General features: G+C 28.8%; 3 protein-coding genes across 7 annotated transcripts; 2 read left to right on the top strand and 1 right to left on the bottom strand.

Moving 5' to 3' along the window:
- Positions 392-3,240, top strand: LOC109363167 (pentatricopeptide repeat-containing protein At2g20710, mitochondrial-like). Of its 3 annotated transcripts, XM_019609325.1 has the most exons (4): positions 392-699; positions 1,677-2,903; positions 2,941-2,991; positions 3,140-3,240. In XM_019609325.1, the coding sequence occupies exons 1-3, from the start codon at positions 454-456 to the stop codon at positions 2,956-2,958; spliced, it is 1,491 nt and encodes a 496-aa protein (XP_019464870.1). In that variant the 5' UTR covers positions 392-453; the 3' UTR covers positions 2,959-2,991; positions 3,140-3,240. The 3 variants fall into 3 exon arrangements, with proteins under 3 accessions (XP_019464870.1, XP_019464869.1, XP_019464868.1); XM_019609324.1 differs by lacking the exon at positions 3,140-3,240 and having other exon boundaries at positions 2,941-3,014; XM_019609323.1 differs by lacking the exon at positions 3,140-3,240 and having other exon boundaries at positions 393-699; positions 1,677-3,014.
- Positions 4,171-6,521, bottom strand: LOC109325946 (E3 ubiquitin-protein ligase RMA1H1-like). 3 transcript variants are annotated; one of them, XM_019558569.1, is made up of 2 exons: positions 6,367-6,521; positions 4,171-5,148 (listed from the first exon to the last, which is right to left on the bottom strand). In XM_019558569.1, exon 2 carries the CDS (start codon positions 5,101-5,103, stop codon positions 4,354-4,356), a length of 750 nt encoding a protein of 249 aa, XP_019414114.1. In that variant the 5' UTR covers positions 5,104-5,148; positions 6,367-6,521; the 3' UTR covers positions 4,171-4,353. The 3 variants fall into 3 exon arrangements, with proteins under 3 accessions (XP_019414114.1, XP_019414115.1, XP_019414116.1); XM_019558570.1 differs by having other exon boundaries at positions 4,171-5,142; XM_019558571.1 differs by having other exon boundaries at positions 4,171-5,149; positions 6,411-6,512.
- Positions 13,163-15,318, top strand: LOC109325022 (GPI-anchored protein LLG2-like). Its single transcript, XM_019557169.1, has 3 exons — positions 13,163-13,393; positions 13,516-13,572; positions 14,904-15,318. The coding sequence occupies exons 1-3, from the start codon at positions 13,312-13,314 to the stop codon at positions 15,269-15,271; spliced, it is 507 nt and encodes a 168-aa protein (XP_019412714.1). The 5' UTR covers positions 13,163-13,311; the 3' UTR covers positions 15,272-15,318.

The raw sequence follows: 22,567 nt of genomic DNA, 5'->3' as shown, positions 1-22,567 counted from the left end.
CTCAAATAAAATATTCATTCTCAATTCTCAATATTGATAAAAATCTTGACCTTGTATTTACTTTGACGATATATGATAGATTATGAAGTTATTGTAAATAACTCTTCATTAATATTTTCCTTCCACAACTTTGAAGTCTGTCACTTTAATAAATATCATTTTATTAAAACATTAAATTAAAATCACAAAAAGAAATGTATATCAATTTGTAAAGAATTGTTATAACAAGTTAATTTATAATTGCTATAGAAAGTGTAAAATACAAAATAGTTTAATTTATAATTGATTGTAGTTTTTTTATTATCTACTATTTTAAATATGGAGGGTGAAGAAAAACCAAGAGCTAAACCTAAATGTATTTGTTTATAGTTTATACTATCCATTGTATCCAACGTTTTCCCTTGTGAACTGTGAAAATAATAAACCCTTACTTACACTAACCTGGGTTTTACAATGATGAAGCTTCTTCGCTCAAAATGGAACCTTTACACCACAACCCTTCGTGTTTACACTTCTTCAGCAGCTTCACCTCAAAGCGATTCTCTTTTCCTTCGAATTTCCAGAGCCGGAGACCCAAACATTTCCACAACTCTTATTCTCAACCAATGGGTTCAAGAAGGCAGAGATGTTATTCATTCTGAGCTTCAGTTTTTCATCAAACAACTTAGATCATATCGTCGCTTCAACCATGCCCTTCAGGTTTTTCCCTTTTTTTAATAAATATTCAATTTCTAGATTCCTTTTTATGAACAGTAAAGGATATCATTTGTAAATATTTCATTGTTCTGATTTTAAATATAAGTCAGGTGTATTTGAATTTGATGTATAGTTTAAGTTCCTTCTTTTGATTATAGATTTAGAAAAGTTATTATCATTTACCAGGTGAATCAATACATGATGATAAAGGTAGTAGTTTTCTTTTAAAGAGATAATTTGTTTAATTTCTAGTTTGTACTACCTAGGACTTGAAATTAGTTATTATTGTGGTAATGGATAGATATATCTAACTACAACCATTATTTTGGAAAATAAAGAAGTACTACATTAATAGAACTGAACAATTTGAGCAACATACAATTTAAAAAAACTGTAACATAAGGGTGGCGATCCTTTCCATTACTGATCGGTCTAGCACTGGACAATGTAGTACTGGAATATGAGGCTTAGATTGGTTTGATGATTTAAAATTAATTTAAAATATGCTACATTAATTTTTTAAATGTCACATGTCACCATCACCTCCTGTACTGGAGAGGATCCAATTTTTAACATAAAGCGTCTTAAGTTTTTTGAGTTAAGATCATTTATGTGATTTTAAATTTTCGATTTTTGATAAAGGTAAGCTCCCACTCCCAATTGGAAAAAAAAACGTGGACGAGCTCATTCATATCTTACAATATGAAACACAAATCTTTGAAAGGATCAAAAGAGCCTTATTAAATAATCAAAGATGTAAAGTTGCTCCGTTAACATGATTTATGACAGAGCATTATGATGTCGTTCGGTCCATTTGGCTGACTCCATCTAGTGGGATTAAGACTTGGTTGTTGTTATTCTGTTTTGCCTGTAATTAGTCTATCACAACTTAAAATTTGTTCTCAAGTTCTGTGTAGTCTGTAAAATTTAGTTCGGTATTATTGAAGACCATTATTAGATCATTTGTTTGCTTGTATCAGGTATCAGAGTGGATGAGCAGTGAAAGAAACCTTCATTTATTATCCGGGGACATTGCAATACGTCTTGATTTAATTGCAAAAGTCCATGGCCAAGATGAAGCAGAGAAATATTTTGATAGCATTTCAGATGCTTCAAGAGATTTCAAGGTCTATGGTGCTCTTTTGAACTGCTATGCACAACACAAATCTGTGGAGAAAGCAGAGGCAATCATGCAAAAAATAAAAGAGAATGCTTCCAAACAGGCTACAGACTTAGTAGTCAGTTATAATGTTATGTTAAGACTCTATGCCCGAGTAGGTGATCATGAGAAATATGATAATCTAAAGCAAGAAATGATTTCGAAGAACATATATGACATTTTTACACTTAGAAATTGGTTGAATTCTTATGTGACTGCTAAAGACATCAATGGGATGGAGAAGCTACTAATGCAAATGGAAGCTGATCCTGTGATAACTTTGGATTGGTTAACATACTCAATTGCAGCAAATTGTTATATTAAAGCTGGCCAATTTTACAAATCCGATGCAATGCTGAAGAAATCGGAGCAATTAGTTAATGGCAAGATGAGGAGGAATGCCTATGAATCTCTTCTAACTATGTATGCTGTAATTGGACAAAAGGACGATGTGTACCGCGTCTGGAATAAGTGCAAAAATTTAAATCATTCTCGCAACTCAAGTTACGTTTGTATGTTAAGCGCTTTAGCGAAGCTGAATGACATTGATGGAGCTGAGAAGATTCTAGAGGAATGGGAATCCGGAAATACATGTTTTGACATCAGAATTCCAAATGTGATGATTAGTGCTTATTGTAAGAATGGTCTGATGGAAAAGGCTGAAGCATATATTGAGAGGCTTTTAAAAGGAGGCAATGAATTAAATGGAAGTACATGGGATCGTTTGGCTCATGGTTATTGCAATTGCAACGATATTGATAATGCAGTTCCGACACTGAAGAAAGCAATCTTGGCAGGTCCACCAGGATGGAAGCCTTACCTTTCTACTTTGGCTGCATGCATTGATCATGTGAAAGAGAAGGGAGATTTGGATTTGGCAATGGAAATTCTTACGATAATGGAACGAGGTCATTTCTCTGTTGCCACCTATGATAAATTATTAAGCTATGTGCGTGGTGAAATCCCAGAAACAAAAGCTTTTGATCTGATGAAAGAAGATTATTATCTTAAGGCTGATGAAGTTCCAGATGGAGAGAAGCAACATGAAATGTTGCAAGGAAGAGGTCAGCAACTGAAGCAATGATTCCCCCCAATGCCTTTGATTTGTAAATACTGTTATAGTTTGCATCACCTTTTAGCTTTTCATTCCAACTTTTTTTTTATGAAGCACAAGTTTTCTTCACTATTCGATCTGTTTAAATGATTAAATTTATTGACTAGGAACATGTTTTGATGTGTCAGTTTCTTTATAGCTTCATCAGTAGAATCTTTATTATACTTTTAATTTTTCTTTATGCACTTTTGAACATTTAACTATCAAACACTGTTACAAAAGTGGTTTCTATGATAGCTTTCATATACTCTTTATTTGGTCATATTATTTTAATATTTGGAAGTGAATGTGAACTAAGTAATAAGAGATCATATCTTCTGCAAGCTTTATTTATTTTCGCGGCCAAGGGAGATTAAGTAAGAGGGTGAGCAAAGCTATATAGCAATGTCGATTTGTAGTGGGAAACATCCAATAACAAAACTATATTTAATCAATGACCTTTGTAATACAAAATAGTCTCAGTATTGGTCGAAGAGTCTTACAAATATAGTAACCTCATGCAATGCAACGTACCTAGTTAAGATAAGTGCACCCATGTTCTTAAATCATGTTTAAGCTTACGTTATGTTAGTAAATTATTAAATCATGACATTACCAAAGTGCATAAAGAAAGAAACCCAGAATTATTCAAATGGTTATTGGAAGAACTAGTGGACCTACATGAAGAAAGCATTTTCTTCATATACCAAAATATTCATTTTCTTTGTCATGAAGTTAAATACCAGAAATTAAATACCAAAAATGTAATGTAAGAGGATTTCATAAAAATACAACAACAATCAAATATTTATCTCATTAGGTGGCAATTATAGATTTTCTTCATTATAGATTTTATAAAAATAAATCATTTTTAATGATTTGATAATTTTTAATGATTTGATAATTTTTAATGATTTGATAATGTAACTTAGCATTTTCAAATTATCAACCAGTTTAAAATTGGAATGTTGAATGAAACCATCATTAGACAAGGCTTGGTCACCAATTGGCACTCAAGGTTTTTAGATAGGTTAATGATAAATGCAGACATCACTTACATTCTTAACATACTCTGAAACAAACCATTAAATAACATCTTAGACCTGCACTGACTCTGTGAATAACAAATTTGTCACATACCTCACATAATTTGTTAAAAAGTGAGAAATGTAAACTTCTAAAAGTATTAGTATATAGTATATAACAAATTAAAAGGCTAAAGTGAAATTTAAATAAATATATACTCATTCAGGTCAAAACCAGACTTATAACTGGTAATTACACATATCTTAGCATTGGTTTGCAACTTCTCTAGCATATGATTACATCAGGAGAATCTGCAAACTAATTTCTTAATTGCATTCTATACAGGGATGTACTAAACAAGATGGAAATGAAATAGCATTCAGAACATGAGAAGGCAAAAAACTAGGAAGCATAGGAGGAAATAACAGATTCTACTCAGTGATTTATCAAATTCCATCAAATGACTTCTGAACCTTGGGTTACTGTTCCATGAGTTATCATATGAATTTGGATTTGTAAAAATGTCTGTCACCTGGTTACTAAAGACCCTAGAATATATCATACCACCAAAGAGTCCAAATGGCATGTCTTGCAAACTACTTGTGCTAAGCATTGGTGAAGTGTAACTGGTTGGAATTGAGTTCAATTGTTGCGGATAATGAGGATGATAAGGATGATGAGGATGATGACGATGATAGCTTTGAGAAGTAGGATGGGAAGCAGATGTAGTATTATAAGATGTCGGAGCTGGGGGTCTTGGCGGTATGACTGTCCCTACTTGATGACCCTTTCCTTCAGAAGCTCTTCTAGTTTGGCCGTGGCAATACAACGGAACTAGGGAGGATCGAGAAACTTCGGATTTGCATACTGGACATTGTGACTTCTGCTGCTCTTCTGTTTCGGAAGAGAGCCATTTATAGATGCAAGGCCAGCAGTAGAGATGACCACAAAGAGTGACCACTGGATCTTCGACACGCTCTAAGCAGATGTTGCAGTCAAAGCCACCAGATGCATTTGTATCGGAATCTGCAATGACATCACTGGAAGATTTCCATTTTCCCGAATATGGTTTATCTTCAAAGGAACCGATTTCAGGCACAGCCTCCTCAAAGTACTGATCCATGGCCATTTTTCTTGTTGTTAAACAAATATGTTCCCTTGCAGATGCCTGAGCCGCAAATGCACATAAAAATTGTTAGTATATGATAGCATATTAGTTCATCCTTCATAGATGAAGTTTTTGGGGTGAAGGGCTTAAAATCAATCTGCAAATTCGTAAAGCATTCCTCAAAAATGAAATTCTCAATTGAAAAAATGTCAATCTACACAACAATGCTATAATTATTTTGCTTCTGGTTGAGAAAGAAGGTCTGGCAAACCAATTTAACTCATTATATGAACTATGGACCATGTATATAAACTACAACTACCAATTCTTGAAGTTGATTAGTGTGGTTGAAAAGATACCAACAATGAATAAACTGCTATCTAAACTTACCAAATAAAGTCTAGTGTCCTACCACCATATAGATTAAGACATTTATGGCAACTTGATCAGCCACTTTAAATATAACTTTTATGAAGATAAGAAGTGGTAGAAACAAAATTAATAAAAGAATCTTATAGGATCATATCTAAAGGTTGGAGTAATATTACAGTACCAATGAGACTCACAGTCACAAATAACATTATAGGATGTGAATTGACCTTGAAAGTTAAACTGAAGATCTTGAATCAATGCTACCTTCTAACCTAGGCAGAGCTCAAGTGGTTGGCTCACTTGGCTGGTTGTGGGGTGGGAGTTTGGATACTGGCCATTAGCTCAACACACTGCAAGAACTCCTTACTATACCACTAAATGAAGGTCAGATACGTGAATCGAACGATGTCATAATGTTCTATCATAGTTGATATTCGACATATTTTCGTTAAAATATGTCATATGTCATATACCAGTTTCTGATATCTAGCACCATTTAAAAAATTCAGGAACTAGCAATTAATTTATTTGTCTAGATCTGCTGGGAGAGAAAACTATATTCCCATAACTCCATCTGTTTATTGAAATCAAAATTTCACAAGGAACACAAAAGATTTAAAAGCAGAAAATAATACTTGTAAGTTTAGAAAATTAATTGAGATCATCGGAAAAACAAAGGTGGTAAAATCTCATATTTTGATTAAAAAACAATAATCTTTAAACTATCACAGTATCCATTAAACCCAAGCTGTCCATCACAAATACAAACAAAAAGAAAAAAAGGAAAAAAAATTATAGAAGATTTCAACACCCATATGAACACAAGAGGCTAATCACACAAAAAGGACCGTGATTGAATGAAAATCACTATTCAACTAAATGTGCCCATAAGAGAGAAATTGGAATACATACAGATTAGAATGTAGAGAAGTGCTTGAATGCAATTGCAAGGTATCTGAGAATGTTGGAAATTGAATGGAATAGATGGAAGATTGGGTTGAAGAACAGAGATAGAGTATAAGAGAAGAGAAACGGTAACAAGGACGAGTACGAGGGAAGAAGAAACGGAAGACAATGTGATTTTATAATAAGGTACTTGATAAGATTAAGCAATTAAAATTTTAAAGCATTCAATACAAATATTTAATATACTAAGAGTTTAAAATATGTGCATTAATGGTGTAAATTTTTTTTACACTGTCAGTCTATCATCCACCATTGATTTGTATTACTTTTGCTAAAAGTCAATGATGTTTAACAAATTAATGATAGATGACTTATTGACAGTATAAAAAATAATTACATTGTCATATTAAATCCATATACTAAACATATAATTCACACTTCCTTCCTTATACTAATAGTTTAAATTCATATTAAATCCATATACTAAACATGTAATTCACACTTCCATCCTTATCTATACTATTAATAAAGGGAAAACACAAAATAACCACCCATATAATATTATTTTCTTATTTTATCCTTATTATCTTCTTATTTTAAAAGTGTATTTTAAAAATTGAATATTAGACCAATTGAATAAATTCGTAAATTTAGCACAAAAAATTATATTTAAATTTATAAAATACAAACTATAGATTACAAACGATAGGAAAGCGGGTTGACAGGCACGACAGTGCATGTCAACACGCTAGTACTAATAATTTAAATTTATTTATTAGTTTTAACTATTAGATTTTCCTAGAATTAATGACGAAGACAAGGAGTAAGTGGATTCCTCCCCACATTTTATTGTTAATTAATACTTAAAACTATTATATAAAAATAGATGAGTGATCTATTTAAGATTTCTCTTTTTCACTCTCATTATTTAAATTAGATGTAAATGAATCTATTCTTGATATTGACCAAAAAGTTATATAGGAATAATAAATTATGTACAAAGAAATCAAAAAAATTTAGGATACAATAATGAATATTGTTTAATAGATATTCTTGTAACATATAACAAAATAAAACAAATAAGGTTGTCATAAAAAATATTAATTTAATAGTATATGATCTAAAAAATTTTAGGTTAATAATTTAATTTGTAAGAAATAATTACAAGGAACGATAATTACATATTCATGAAAATAATTAATTCTCTTGTCCATAGAAGGTGGATGCATAAATTTAATAATACCAAAAAAATAAGAAAAAGAAAGTTAAGATATTATCAAAACAAAGGAAACCCTTTCCCCACCAAAAAAAGAAGATAAAGTGTGACAGTTTTGTATACTTCTGTTGCCCACTGGAATGGATAACCTTTGCCTGACGTGGCGCCACGTAATACACTTTACCCTAGGCTATAGAAACTTTATTTATGTGTACTATATAATATGGCACATAGAGATTGGAGATTTTTAAAATATATTGTTGAATAAAGTTTGTATGTGTACTATATGATCCTTATCCTTTTTAATTGTGGATGTGTCAGATAGGATAAGCATACCTCACTCTTTTACCACATTTAATATGGTTTGATAATGATTCTTCCTGAATATACTGTATTTCATTGAATTTACAATTAGATTAAGTTCAAATATTAGATTTGATTAATAATAATGGTTGGGTATGAGCCTAGTATGACTCATCTCATCCATAATAATTGATATATTTCTCTATTCAATTGTTATTTGTTCTTGTTCAATCGTGTGTATAGAAATGATATTTTTTTGTTGAAAATATTATTGATTTTCTAATTTTTATCATACATACATAATTAACAAAATATATACATATATTATTTTATGAGTTTAAAATCTATGCACTGACAGTGTAATGTTTTTTACACTATCAGTACATCATCCATCAATGATTTATAATACTTTTGTTTGAAAGTCAATATTAGCTAACATATGAATGTTAGAGATTTGTTGACAGTGTAAAAACACTTACACGGTCAGTATATACATATTAAATCCTTATTTTATAGGTAAAATTACATGTTCATAATAAAAGTAATTTTTGAGAATATTTTATCTAAAATATGCTTGCATATATTTAATCAAATCTTAGGTCGAGTTTAGGTTCAAAGGCTAATCCGATCATATTTATGATCGAATTAGCTTCAAGTCTAAGGTTTGGTCCAATTAAAAAATGATTCGACCAACATTTAGGGTCGAGTAAATGACAAACCTTATTCATCTCAATTCGGCCTACTTTTCAATTAAATAAATGATATTACGGCTTTTTATCAATAAGATTATGGTATAGTAGTATAAGGTATTTTTAGACCCTCAAAAAGACTAAAATATTAATAATTTGATTCTTGTTAACGACACATGTTGGGATGGAAAATCACACCCCAAAAGAATTAGTTCATTACCTATAAAGTTAATGAATATGATTGGTAATACAAAAAACATCAATTGTCCAAGATAATATTTCCATATCCCTTCAATGACAATATAATAACAATATTAGCTTTCAAAAAATAATAATTTGTTTTCTCATTCATTCTTTCATCTTCAACACTATACTTATGTTTTCCACAAATATGCATCATCCCAAGAAAAAGAGCGGAACTACCACCATGGTCTCGATCCAAAATAAAATGGTATAGATAATGATGATCACATTGATAATGAGGCGTGTAACGTCTAAGATTGACATCAAACTATTTTATCTCCAGGAATGCTTGGGCAATACGGTTTTGGTTCACCAAGATCGATTTAAACCCATATATGGATTAATTAAAATATATTAATTTAAAATGATTTTAGTTAATCGGATCATACATTGAATAGAAATTGAGGTCAATACATCATTTTTTATCAATATAATAATAATATAATAAACTCTTAAGGATTGACACTTTAGTAGTGTGGATGTCTTAACTTCCCTATTTAAATTCTAACAAAAAAGTTAGAAATATGTAACCAAGATTTAGGAAGCTTAAAGTGGTTTGTTGATGTTAAGATAACATAATAAAGTTTATATCTCTAATTTTTTGTTCAAATTTAAATTGATGATGTTTGTTGATATCTCTCACATAATTAAGCACACAAAAAGTTAGAAGTATGCAACCAAGATTTAAAGTCAACAAAGTTACATTTGATGTATTGAATAAGTTGTCTCTAATTGTTAGGGATAAGGAATTGGAATAAGATTCCATGACATGTAATATTCATCATAATTGCAAACCAAATTAAGATATAAACTATTTTTGTTTGAATCTAAAAAAATAAGGGATATGTAACCAAGATTTAAATTAGATGATGTTGTATTGAATGAATCCAGTTTATTATGTTATTATAAACTCTTTTTTTGTTAAATGTAAAATCTATGTACTGATAGTATAAAAATTTAATACAATCGATATATTATTCACATTCATTTATATTAATTTTATTCAAAAGTTAACAATAATTAGAAATCAGTAATTGATAATGTAATGACAATATAAATTTTATTTACATTGTTACTGCATACATGTTTCTATTTTTTTGTTTGAATTAAAAAAGTTAGAGCTGTTGAAGAGCATCCATAATGGCAAACAATATATTCATTTTTATTTGGGTCTTATACATTATTTTATAATTTATTACAACTTGCTATGAAATAAAAATAACATATACTTTTTTCTCACAATGACAAACATTGGGTCCCACAATATTTACTTTTTCCTCACAAAATCTACTTCTCTCATTTGTTCCCTTTTGTCAAAAGCAACAAAAAAATATTTTTTATTTAAGAATAAAAATAAGAAAATAAGAATGATACAATAGAGAATAAAGTAAAATTTTTTTACTGCATTAATAATAATGTTAAAATTTAAATTCAAAAAGTTAGATGATGTTTGATATATGGTAGGAGTTGTCGTGTTCTAATCGGCAGAGATAGAGAATTGGAATAAGTTCTATGACAAGTGACCTCCCATCAAATTCAAACCCAGTTAAGATATTATAGCTACTATTTTTATGTAAGTCTTATAGTAAAATATCCTAAATTAATATATCCTAAATTCAAACTCAGTTAAAAGAAATTAGGAGTCCATATTTTACACAATCCTAAAAAAACAGGGACAAAAACTGCATATTATAAGTCTATGTGCACATAAAGCGGCACTCATATTCTCCTGATGAACAATATTCACAACATATGCAATTATGAATAGAAAAAACCGAGTGGGTGATTTTTGTTAAAATCATACAATTTGGGGAATAAAATTAATTAATTTTTTTAAAAATAAAACAAGATTAACTAGCATAATAGAGATGTACAACTATTTTTTAGGAATGAAAATAGTATTGAAAAATAAAAAAATATTTTCAAAAGGAATTTTATATATTTGAGAAAAGGTAGAAGCATTATTTTAAAAATTCAAAATAATATTTTTATAGTATTATGAGAGCACAAAATTATATGATTACAATAAGATATATTTTTATGAGAAAAATATATATAATAACATTATAACCATTAATACTATTACCGACTCTATCATACTTCTAGATATATAATTCGTAAACTGATGATATAGTGTATGTTTGGTGTAGATTATGTATTTAGTTTTAGTTTATAAATTGTAAGATTATAATTTGTTTATGTTTGAGTGTCTTAAGTTAAAAACTAAATATAAAATAATCTGTTTTATTTGAGTAATGCAGGAAAAAAAATGTCTCATAGTAAATTATAGAAAAGAGTATGAGATTATTTGTTTATTTTATGATTATTTTTTACACTATTTTTTACATATAACTTTTTTAAATATTTATCATTATATATATTTTTACTATAAATTTTTAATATTGCATAACAAATGCTAAAAAATATATTAAAATAAAATACAATATAAAAACTAATATTAATCTTAAAAAATAATATGACACGCAAATAAATAGAAGTTGTTAAACTTGAATTACACAATTCATGAAATAAATAATATAAAAATGTTAAGTTTTATACAAAAGTTTTAATAAGTTATGGGGATGATGTGAAGAGTTGTGATGAATGGTGGAAGAGTAAAAATGATGGAAAATATAAAATTATGATGTGGTAAAATGGGAAGTGAAAAAATTGAAAATAATAATTAAATCATCATATATATTTATTATAAATTTTTAATATTGCATCACAAATGCTAAAAAATATATTAAAATAAAATACAATATAAAAACCATTATCAATATTAAAAAATAACATGAGACTCAAATAAAAATAGAAGTTATTAAACTTAAATTACACAATGCACAAAATAAATAATACACAAATGTCAAGTTGTGAATAGTTATAATGTTTGGTGGAAAAATAAAAATAATGAGAGAGATAAAGTTATGTTGGGGTAAAATGGGAAGTGAAAAAATTGAAAAAATAAGCTAACAAAAAATAAATCAACCAATGATTTTGAAGCTTTTACTTTTGACTTATTTAAAAAAAACTAAACTTATAATTTCATCTAATTGTGAAACATAGATAATTTTAATTCTCAACTTATTTTATAAAAAATAAATAAGCATAATCTACAAAATTTTATCTATTCCAAACATGAGCATAGTTGCCACCAAGAATTGGTTTTGTAAGCCACCAAAAACGGATGATATAGTTGCCCATAAATTACATTTTATTATTACATATCTGTGTCAGAGTGAAGGGAACAACAAAAAGTTGACCAGTAAGTATCTAAGGCAAAGGGATGAGGATAACAAGGGATGGCAATATGGGCCAATCCGGCCCACCTTTGGTCTGCTAAAATATGGGCTGGCCCTGTCCGACCCTTATTGATAGAATGACACAAATGACAGTCTAATTCATATTTGGCAAGGGTGGCAGGCCGATAGGTTGACCCATTTTTTCTTCAATACACATTTATAATCAACTCAAATACAATTTGAAAAATAAATAATCACTACACTTCATAAATGTCTTTTAAAACAAAAAAATCACAAACCAAAATCCACAATAACATAATGTCTTCTTTTAAAACTTGTAAGTTTTAAACAGCAAATTATCATAGTCTTAAACTTTTACACTCCTAATTCATAATAAAGTCTATAACTCCTAAGTTTTAAACATTAAATGTTCTACTCTTTTCTATTACTACTACCATCAACTCCTTTCAAATTATTTTCTTTTTCACATCTACATTATTATTAGAACAAATAAATGACAATTACATTTTTTATCATGGGTTGATGAAATTTTCATAGACATATTCTTGTTGATGAATTTAATGGTAATTACATTCTTGATATGTGATTCATAACAAATAATTTGATCCCATGTTGCCTCGAAAATATATCACTAGGGGTGGCAATATGAGCCAGTCCGACCTGCCAAAATATGAGCTGACCTAACCCTTATTACTAAAATGACCCAAATCCCGAGCTCGACCTGCTAAAAATGGCAGGCCAAACGAGCTGGCCGGTCGGCCAAACTCATATTGCCATTCCTAGGAATAACCATATCCCAAGCTTGTCCCAAACAAATTACAATGAATCAAACATAGATAAAATTATAAATTTTAATTTTTTACTAATGTAACTTATTGTGATTGGTTTGAGATAGACTTTGATATATACTTAGAGATAATAAATCATTATCCAAAAAGAATCAAATGTCCCATTTTTTTTTTAATATTCATCTCATGATTGTGATTCCATCAAATAAAATAAAAAAATATTTTCTATTGTTATAATTTATTTTTTAAATTATGTCACTTAGATACCCATTTATCTACATCAAAATTAATGGAAGAGAGAGATATTGGAACTTTGCAAGCCTCGCAACCCGCTTCACCACATTTCCTCTATTCTCTCCCGCTTCTCTCTCCCATCCTCTTCTCTCTACGAACCCATCAAATGAAAAAAGAAGAAGAAAAAAACAAAGGAAGTGAGAGTGAAAGAGAAAATGGGTTCAAATGCCTTATTCTCTTCCATTCTCTATCTCTTCCTCCTAGCTACATTTGCTTCAGCATCCCCCTTCATTTCAAGTACGTTTTTTTCTCCTTCAAGTTGTATCATTTTTCAATTATGGAATGTGTCACATTTATTAGTAGATATTCATATATGATAAGTTTGGGTTAATGAGGTTGAATTATTTGTGTTGATGCAGATGCCATATTTGACTCTGGAACATCCACTGGCCGTGCCCTCCTACAGGCTAGGAAGCGTAAGATCTTAATTTGGCATCCTCTGTCTTGTTTATTGTTTTAGTTTACACGTTTAACTTGAATTTTCTAGTGCTTTAAATGGGTAGGAATTTCAATTCAAATGGTAGATTCTCTAAACATTGGTTAAGGCTTGTCTGTTTTAAGTTCTGATCACACAAAAAGCATTCATCTTGTTATCTTTCTTTTATCGCTAAATTTTCCTTTAGCTTATTTTGTGTAACTTATATGTGACTATTATACTTGCATGGAGGAGACATTTGCAAAGGAAGGCCTTATAAGCCTTTGGTGCTCTCTAAGGGGCGTACTCCAAAGGGTACAATGAGTTTTGTGGTGGATGAGGACTCACACAAATAAAACCTCCACACTCGTGCCCCATCACCTCCATCGTCCTGATTGGGCCCAACAAATTTTCTATTTTTCCTTTTTGGACGTGTGTTTGACCAAGTCGACACATGGTTGGCATGTGTGTGATTGAATCAGTACACGGTTGGAGAGTGAGGGAAGGGGAGGAGAATCCAGTAAAAGAGGAGAAAGATCTGGTCGTGTGACCGTGGGGCTCCTTCATTACCGTTAGATCAAGTAATCATTTGGGATGAGATCTTCCTTATGGGCTGTCGGATCGACTTGGTCATTGAGGGCTTCAGCCTATAGAGGTCTCCCCTATTCATTAATATTCGTCTCATTTGAGAGCATTTCCTCAACTTCTCTCCCGCATTTCCGGCTTATCTTCTCCCTCTTTCTTTTCGTGCTATTGGAATTGGCACATAAAGCAAATTGCTTGAATTTCGAGAATTGATATTGGTAACTATATCGTGGTAAAGTAGAAATTTCGAGAATTGACACGGTTAGTCATATTTCGAGAATTGACACTACTAAATTGCAGTTGTGTTCGAGATCGGTTCTTATAGTAAGAATTCGAAGACAGAGAAGGGAACATTTTCGAAGACAGAGAAGGGAACTATTTTATCATGGGAGAACGTGGTTGATAATCTGCTTGCACATTAGACGTCATAAATGTCATAAAGAAAGCAACCTAGTCATAGCGACCTAGTCATGAATCAACCACTCATATTTCTTTGTTATCATTTACGATGGTTGCGAGTCACATTGCACTAACAACAATTTATAACAAAGATAACATAACTGATAAGCCCTTACTCTTCTTCAATGTTGAAATGGTAAAATGAAAATCTTTAGGGTGAATTTGATTTGTGTTGTACTTTTATTTTCAGTTGTGTTTATATTTCTGGTAAGAACTAGATATATATTTGTTGGTTTCACAATTTCCTTTTCAAAATTGTAATGAAACTTTGTGTCCCAAATTCTGCAGCTTGTGGAGTTGACTTTGAGAATCAGAACTACACAATCCTAACAAGCCAATGCAAGGGACCCCAATACCCACCAAAAGTTTGTTGTGATGCTTTCAAGCAATTTGCTTGTCCTTTTGTTGATGAAATTGGTGATGAAACAACAGATTGTGCTTCAGTTATGTTTAGCTACATAAACATTTATGGAAAATACCCTCCTGGCCTATTTGCTAATGAATGCAAAGAAGGAAAAGAAGGTCTAGATTGCAGTCAAGTAAAAACAGCCAATGATTCTGCCACTTCTAATAGTTTTCATTTGGCTGCCCCAAATTCTATGTTGCTAATGAGTACTACTGCTGGTTTCCTTGGCTTCTTATTCCATTTCTTCTGAATGATGAAAATGTGAAAAGCCTTTGTATTAATTGAACTAGTATTCTATGTGTGAAAATCTTCTGTCCCAAAAAGTGTACATTTCATATGTTAACTGTTTATGATTGGTCAGAAAAATACTTAATATTTAAACTTTTAACTTAAAATACAATTAACCACATACAATATCACATGGAGTGACACACTTCTGCATGACAAGGATGTGCTATCTTATTCTAGAACTATCATTCCATGCATTTTGAGTGAGGATATCTAGCGTTAATGTGTTATATGATGCTGGATTTTATGTTTTCAAATAAAAATTGCCCATTAAAGTATATTATTAAAGCCTATCTTTGTGCTTTTCCCTTTGTTTTGATTGCTGTAGAGCGCAAACTTTGTTTTCTGGAACGGTTTTTGTTTTACTCTGTAAATTGTAATGGTTAGTACCATACCATATTTAAGAATGACTTGCTATGAATTTTAGGGAAAATATTATTGTATCATTTGCCTAGTGTTATAAACTCTTATGAAGACTTTGATGCAAGGTTCATTGTGGAAGTTATTATTAGGCAAAGGCACAAAACATTAGGAACCATACTTGTTTACTGAAAGATTAGTTCTTTAATGGAATGGTGAGTAGGGATTATATTTGTTGTCGCATATGACGTATCACTCTATGTATCATTACTTGTTATTGGTTGAAAAAATATATTTAAGTTAAAAATTTAATAATTAAATATTTTTTGGTTAATTATAAACAATGGGATATAGAGTGGTACACACAAAAGATATCCCTTTCTAGTTCAAAAAGACACAAAACATTTATTGTTGAAGACTTTTTTAAATATTGAATTAACAATGGGTATGATATGATATAACATAATCTTTTGGAAGGAGGTGATAGAAATTCCCTAACAAACTTGCAAGTTTACATTAAAAAAGTACAAGATATTATGAGCAACCAAAATCTTCATAGGTGAGCAGTGATCAGCGTTTGAATGAATCGCAATCCATCAAATCTCGGCGCACAATCCTGCAAAATCGAAACATCCACAACAACTTCACTGAATAAAACACAAAAAATAAGTTTTAAAAGGAGAACTCTCATATCCCTAACGTTTAAAACAGAAACTCAACGAAAAATCCGACTTTTAATGAGAGGATAGGATTAAAGGAAAATGCGTGAAGAAATCTCACTTCATATTTGGCTTTGTAGAAAATTCAGAGGGATATCAAATAAGGAGATAGAGAGAGAGAAAATATGATTTTCGTTATATACATTCACTAAATTATATATAGACTCTTTTCTTTATATAAAATCCATATTCCACCTGAAAATAATTTAATATTTACATGAAATATTCATGTAAGTCTTGCTCATTAGAAGATATTCATTTAAGAAGTGTGATATTCATTTAAGAAGTGTGATAGTTGTTGGAATTTGATTGGCTAGAGACATGAAAACATGATTTTAACAAGTAATGTGTGTTCTTAACAATACAAATGTACGAGTAATATGAGGGTTTTTTACAATGTAAATGCACATGTAATATGTATGTTCTTAACAATGTAAATGTACGATTAACATGTGTGATTTTAACCATACGAACATACGGGTAATATGTGTGTTCTTAACTATACAAATGTAGTGCTAACATGTGCGTTTTTAACCATGTGAATACATATATAATATGTGTTATTAACCATGTGGTAAAAAAATATTGTCTGTGCGAATGCACGGGTAACTTGCTAGTTCAATAATATAGCATAGTGCTACATGTCTAATACTTGTACTTGACTTGAGAATAAATTATTTGTATTAATTATAGAAATTGAATGTTTGATTGCATGTGCGCCAAAGAAAACTATTAAAAAGAAACCAAAAAGGTCGTAGCATCTTGCACCTGAGCCCACAACTATTTCCACACTTGAACATACCTGCATATATTAATACAAAATCATCTTTCACTAAGAGAGTGAAGAGTGATAGAAGATTTATATAAATAAAAATCATCTTAGCAAATAAATAATAGTAACTTCAACACAAAGATGAATACTTTACCAAAATTCAAAGATTTATATACTTTCATTTAAAATGACAATTTCGATTATATAAAGTCCATAAGCAGTGGTGAAGTTTGTGCTTTAACATATATTTGCTTAATATAATACCTTGAAATTATACTTTACCCAAACATAATAACAGAGCATGGAAAAATGAAAACTTCATCAAAAAAAAATGAAAGCTTTATACTTGAAACTTATTTTCAAACACAACAACAAAAAATGTAAGCTTTACTCATTTGGATTTTTACCATATCTTGCAATTAAGGGAAAAAGATAAACAATACCTTCATATGAAACACAAAGATAGAAAGTCTTGAAGAAGCGATATATAACATTAACCTTAAAAAATGAATCAATGTGCTTGTCATACCAATAGAGTAGAAGCATGCACTGCATTATGTAATCTTACTAATAACCACGACATTAGGTTGACTTGATAATCATATGAATTGCATAAGTGGTGATGAAAGAATCCCATACAAACTTAAAATTAAATTAGGTTCTGAATATACGTTTGAATTTAGAAGAGAACTCATATTTGTTTGATTGTTTTGCGTTCTCTCCAAATGCAGTTAGTGAAATTTTTTCACCAAACAGGTTTTGCTCACACTTTTTTTCATTCATATTGTGATTGGTATCCCTTGTGTTCTCTCCATGGTGTATATTTTCAAGTCCAAGTATTCCATTAATAGGTAGAGATAAAAATTAAAAAGATCTTTCTCATTTAAAAATAAGAATGAAGGTGAGAACTAAAGCATAAAAATGGAAGACCATATTACTACCACTGCCAAAAAGATAATTACAAAGTTAAAGTAAGAAACTGCAAGAATATAATTTTTGATGTCTGATTGTTACATTATATCTCTGGTTTAGGGCAACCTAATTATTCTAATGGAATCACTTTCTCTCAAATTTAACTTATAACTATGAATCTCTATCATTTATTCCTGAATTTTCAAAGAATATAAGAGACAAATATATTAGGTTGGGTTGATAATCATATGAAATGCCTAAATGGTGATGAAAGAATCTCATGCAAAATTGATTTGATATAGATTTATTATGAATGTAGAAATTAAAATTTAAAGAAAGAATCCCTTGCAAAAAACTTTATCAAGTTTTGGCTTTATAAGTTAGATGTATGACTCTTTGAGAGAAAGAGAAAATAGAAGTTACCATGAATAATAAAGAAAGAAAAAATTATGACACTTATGTCGTTTCTCAGTGCAGTATTTATCTCCAAACGTAATGAGTGAAGCATTTTATCAAACAGGTTTGATGCACAAATTTCTTCATAAATTCTTCCTTTCAATGTTACATGAATATGCAGAAGAGATTACTATTAAAAATTACACCTACATTTTAAAAAGAAGAAGTGACCATTAACAATAAAGAGAAAGCTATGATATTTATCTGGTGGTTTTCTTAGTGCAGTATTTATGAGTGAAGCATTTTATCAAACAAATTTGGTGTACAAATTTCTCCATAAATTCTTCATTTCCATGTTACTTGAATATGCAGAATAGATTATTATTAAAAATTAGGAAAATAAAAAAATAACATATTTTGATTTATACTCATGTAGATGAAGCCATGATACTCACATACATTTTAAAAAGAAAAGGTAGCCATTAACAATGAAGAGAGAAAAATAAAAATGATTATTAACATTAAAGAAGAACAAAAATCTATAATACTTATTGGTTTCTCAGTACAGTATCTCTCCAAAAATGTCCATGAACAGTAGAACAAAAAGTAATCTATAGAGAGTGGGAGAGAATAGAACTATAAAATAAAAGATAAAGGTGTTGTTGAGTTGATGTAAAGTTTTCTATTATAAGGAGAAAACTACTCCTCATATCTCATGGAATATTTTTTAATAGTTATATAATTATAATGTCCAATTAAACATATTTTCTTCATAAGTTAAAAAAAGTATAGTGTAATTTTAATTAAGGGTAAATTTGGAATCAAAATTACACTATGGGGTGATTATAAAGCCATTTATAATAATTTCTACTTTAAATGTTATCATAAAAATAATTATAGTGAAAGTGTTTACAAATAGTTGTACTAATCATTGTTATGATTGGTACTACTAATATATTTATAGAAGATGGGGAAAAAAATAAAAAAGGAAAATATGAGAAATACCTGAAAAAGTTAGACAAAATCATGCTTCATGAAAAAATGATGCATCTCATGTCAAATTCTCGTTAAGTAGTAAATATGCACAAATATACATATAGATTAAGAATATAGTAAAAATTTATTAACAGATTTTATATTGGTTGTAGAAGAAGAAATGGAAGAGATGAAAAATACCTTAAAGTTGGAAGAAATTATTTGTTCTAATGAAACAAATTTCAAACCAAGATGAGTAGTAGTAGTAGTAACATGTTCATACTTAGTTTAAGATGGTAAAATATTAATGACATATACATGAAAATGTATACAATAGTTGTATTAATCATTGTTATGACTGCCACCATTAATATATTTATAGAAGATAGAAAAAAATAAAAACTGAAAAATATGAGAAATACGTGAAAAAGTTAGACAAAATCACGACTTCATTAAAAAATGATGCATCACATGCCACATCCGCGTTAAGTAGTAAATCTGCACAAATATACATATTGATTAAGAACATAGTAAAAACTTATTAACAAAATTTAAACTTGTTGTAGAATAGAGAAAAAAAGAAGAAAAAATGGAAGAGATGAGAAATACCTTAAAGTTGGAAGAAATTATTTGTTATAATGAAACAAATTTAAAGCCAAGATGAGTAGTAATAGCAACATGTTCATACACAGTTCAAGATAGTAAAATATTGAATGACATTTACAGGAATGTGCATGTAGAATAAAAATGGGAAAAAAAGTGTAAATAGTGGAACACTGATGATGAATTGTAGTTTTCGTAGTGGAAAAGTCAAGAGTTTTCACTTCTCAGTTTGTGGAAGAAGAAAGAAAACTGCCAAAACACAACATTGTTACACACTATGTGTTACACTTAACATTTCACGGTTCTAAATAGCTTCAGTTTCAACTTAATAATTTCATAAAAAATACTATTTTTACAAAATGTGAAGAAATAAAACAAAACTAATAATAAATTAATGTAACTTCTATGTAAATGTAGAACAAAAAGTTTAACTTCTAATGTAACTAGCAGTGTACCCGTGCACTTGCACGGGTCACTTCTTTGTTTATGCATAATGCGCAAATAATGTACATATATTTTATAACGTCAATAAATCATATATTGAACCATTATATTTTTTGCATTCATATAGTTGCAATATTAACATTGGTTATTGATGGTATATGTATAATATAACATTTATATAAGTATTGATTTGTGGAAAGTATAATTATAGAAAGTATTTGATTCTAAAATAACTCAATAAATAAAATTCAAATTGTATTGAATAATATCTCACCTCTATATTCTCTATATAAAATTATAAATATAAAGACTTCTTTTTGCATCATATTTTTTGTGATTACATTTATAAGTATCATATAAAGTCATAAAGATTTTTTAGCATAGCTCTTGAATGCTTATTTTAATTTTAGATTATGTTCATTATGTATAAATATTTGAATATATTTTTAGCATTCAAATTTTATTTGATTATGTTTAGCTAATAATCATTGTATGAAAATAACTCATAAATTAAAGATTCATTTCTATTATTTGGAAGATATATTTTTCTATACAACTGTAATATTTTACTATACATATTTTTTATTAAGTCTGTCATTTTTATAATATACATATTTGAATTAATATTTTTATTGTTAGAATTAAGTTAATTCATATGTATTATTAAATTCATATGTTGTGGTTTGTGTATTAATTTTATTATTATTGTCTTATCTTATTTTTTATACTAAATGATTTGATGAGTTATTATGATGTGATATTTTTTATAATCTATTTGAAAAACACATTAAGTTGCGATTTGACGGGATATTTTTCTGATAATTTTAATCAAAATAATAAAATAGTCTAATAATTGATTTGTTATTCTTATATATTCCTAATTAAAATACATATATTTTCCACGAATATATCTATTATTGTTATCTTTTAATTAAATAATATAATGATGGTAATTAAATATTTTGAAAATTCTCATTCGTTATATTCTCATATGTTATACCAATATATATTCAAAAATTGTTAAGATTTTTAATTTTCTTAATCTAATATCTTTAATATTCTATTTATGTTATACTTATCATTATTACTATCTTAATATTGTAAAAGTAACATTGTAATATTAGAAGCAAAGACTAAATCCGAAACAAAATATATTTATAATGAGTGTTGCCTAAAATTGAAGAATAAAAATAAGTCAAACAAAATATAAATCAAATATATGTTATAATACATACAACTTTGTAAATTTTATGATTATTTTTAAGAAAATAGAGGTAAAAGAATCAATTATGTAATCACAATAAAATCAAATCAAGGACATAGTTTTTCAATAATTTTAATAAAAATAAGACTATTATTATATTAATTTCAAATTGTGACTCATTATATTTTATAGTATTCAATTTATATACAATTTCTTGATTTTATAATTGATCTTATGTGTACCTGTATTAATTTATAGCTTGAATTCTTGAAATATACTAATAATATTTCAAATCTTTGTGTATTAATTTTACTACTATTGTTTTATCTTATTTTTATAAAGAATGATTTGAGGAGCTGTTATGATGTGATAATATATTTCAACGAATATTAATTTCATTAATATTGACATATTGATTCTTAGAAATCTTCTTACTTTCTAGTAACAGTCAACCAATTTCCATACATGTGAGTGAGTTTGAGAGTAGAAGATGATAGATTTGTTAAATAAAATATGTGAAATTTATATGATGAAGAAGTTATATCTACCACAAATGAAGAAAAAATTGAAATAATATAAAAATAAAAGTTGATCACAATTTGAGTTATATCATACTTATGAGTTGGTTTTAAAAGTTGAAGATGATAAATTTGTTGATCACAATTTGACAAAATAATATAAAGTATATCAACCGACTGCCAACAGAAACATAAATTAAAAGAATAGTTGTAAGTGAGTTTGAGAGTTGAGGATGATAAATGTGTTGAGAAATAAAGAGACACATAAGAAAACTGTAACGAGAACAATTGTGAGAAAAACTATACAACATTTTGTCTCTCCTCTATTATTTATTTAATGAGTCATTATGTTTAT

This window comes from Lupinus angustifolius, chromosome LG13 (genome assembly GCF_001865875.1).
Source record: "Lupinus angustifolius cultivar Tanjil chromosome LG13, LupAngTanjil_v1.0, whole genome shotgun sequence".
In the NCBI taxonomy this organism is placed as follows: Eukaryota; Viridiplantae; Streptophyta; class Magnoliopsida; order Fabales; family Fabaceae; genus Lupinus; species Lupinus angustifolius.
This window is presented reverse-complemented; position numbering and strand designations above follow the sequence as displayed.

What these genes read in the sequence shown, in the direction of transcription:
- LOC109363167 (XM_019609323.1), top strand. Translation starts at nt 454, where the DNA reads ATGATGAAGCTTCTTCGCTCAAAATGGAACCTTTACACCACAACCCTT. An exon ending in GCTTCAACCATGCCCTTCAG is followed by an intron (nt 700 to 1,676) that starts GTTTTTCCCTTT and finishes TGCTTGTATCAG; the next exon opens with GTATCAGAGTGGATGAGCAG.
- LOC109325946 (XM_019558569.1), bottom strand. Translation starts at nt 5,103, where the DNA reads ATGGCCATGGATCAGTACTTTGAGGAGGCTGTGCCTGAAATCGGTTCC.
- LOC109325022 (XM_019557169.1), top strand. Translation starts at nt 13,312, where the DNA reads ATGGGTTCAAATGCCTTATTCTCTTCCATTCTCTATCTCTTCCTCCTA. An exon ending in AGCATCCCCCTTCATTTCAA is followed by an intron (nt 13,394 to 13,515) that starts GTACGTTTTTTT and finishes GTGTTGATGCAG; the next exon opens with ATGCCATATTTGACTCTGGA. An exon ending in CCTCCTACAGGCTAGGAAGC is followed by an intron (nt 13,573 to 14,903) that starts GTAAGATCTTAA and finishes CAAATTCTGCAG; the next exon opens with CTTGTGGAGTTGACTTTGAG.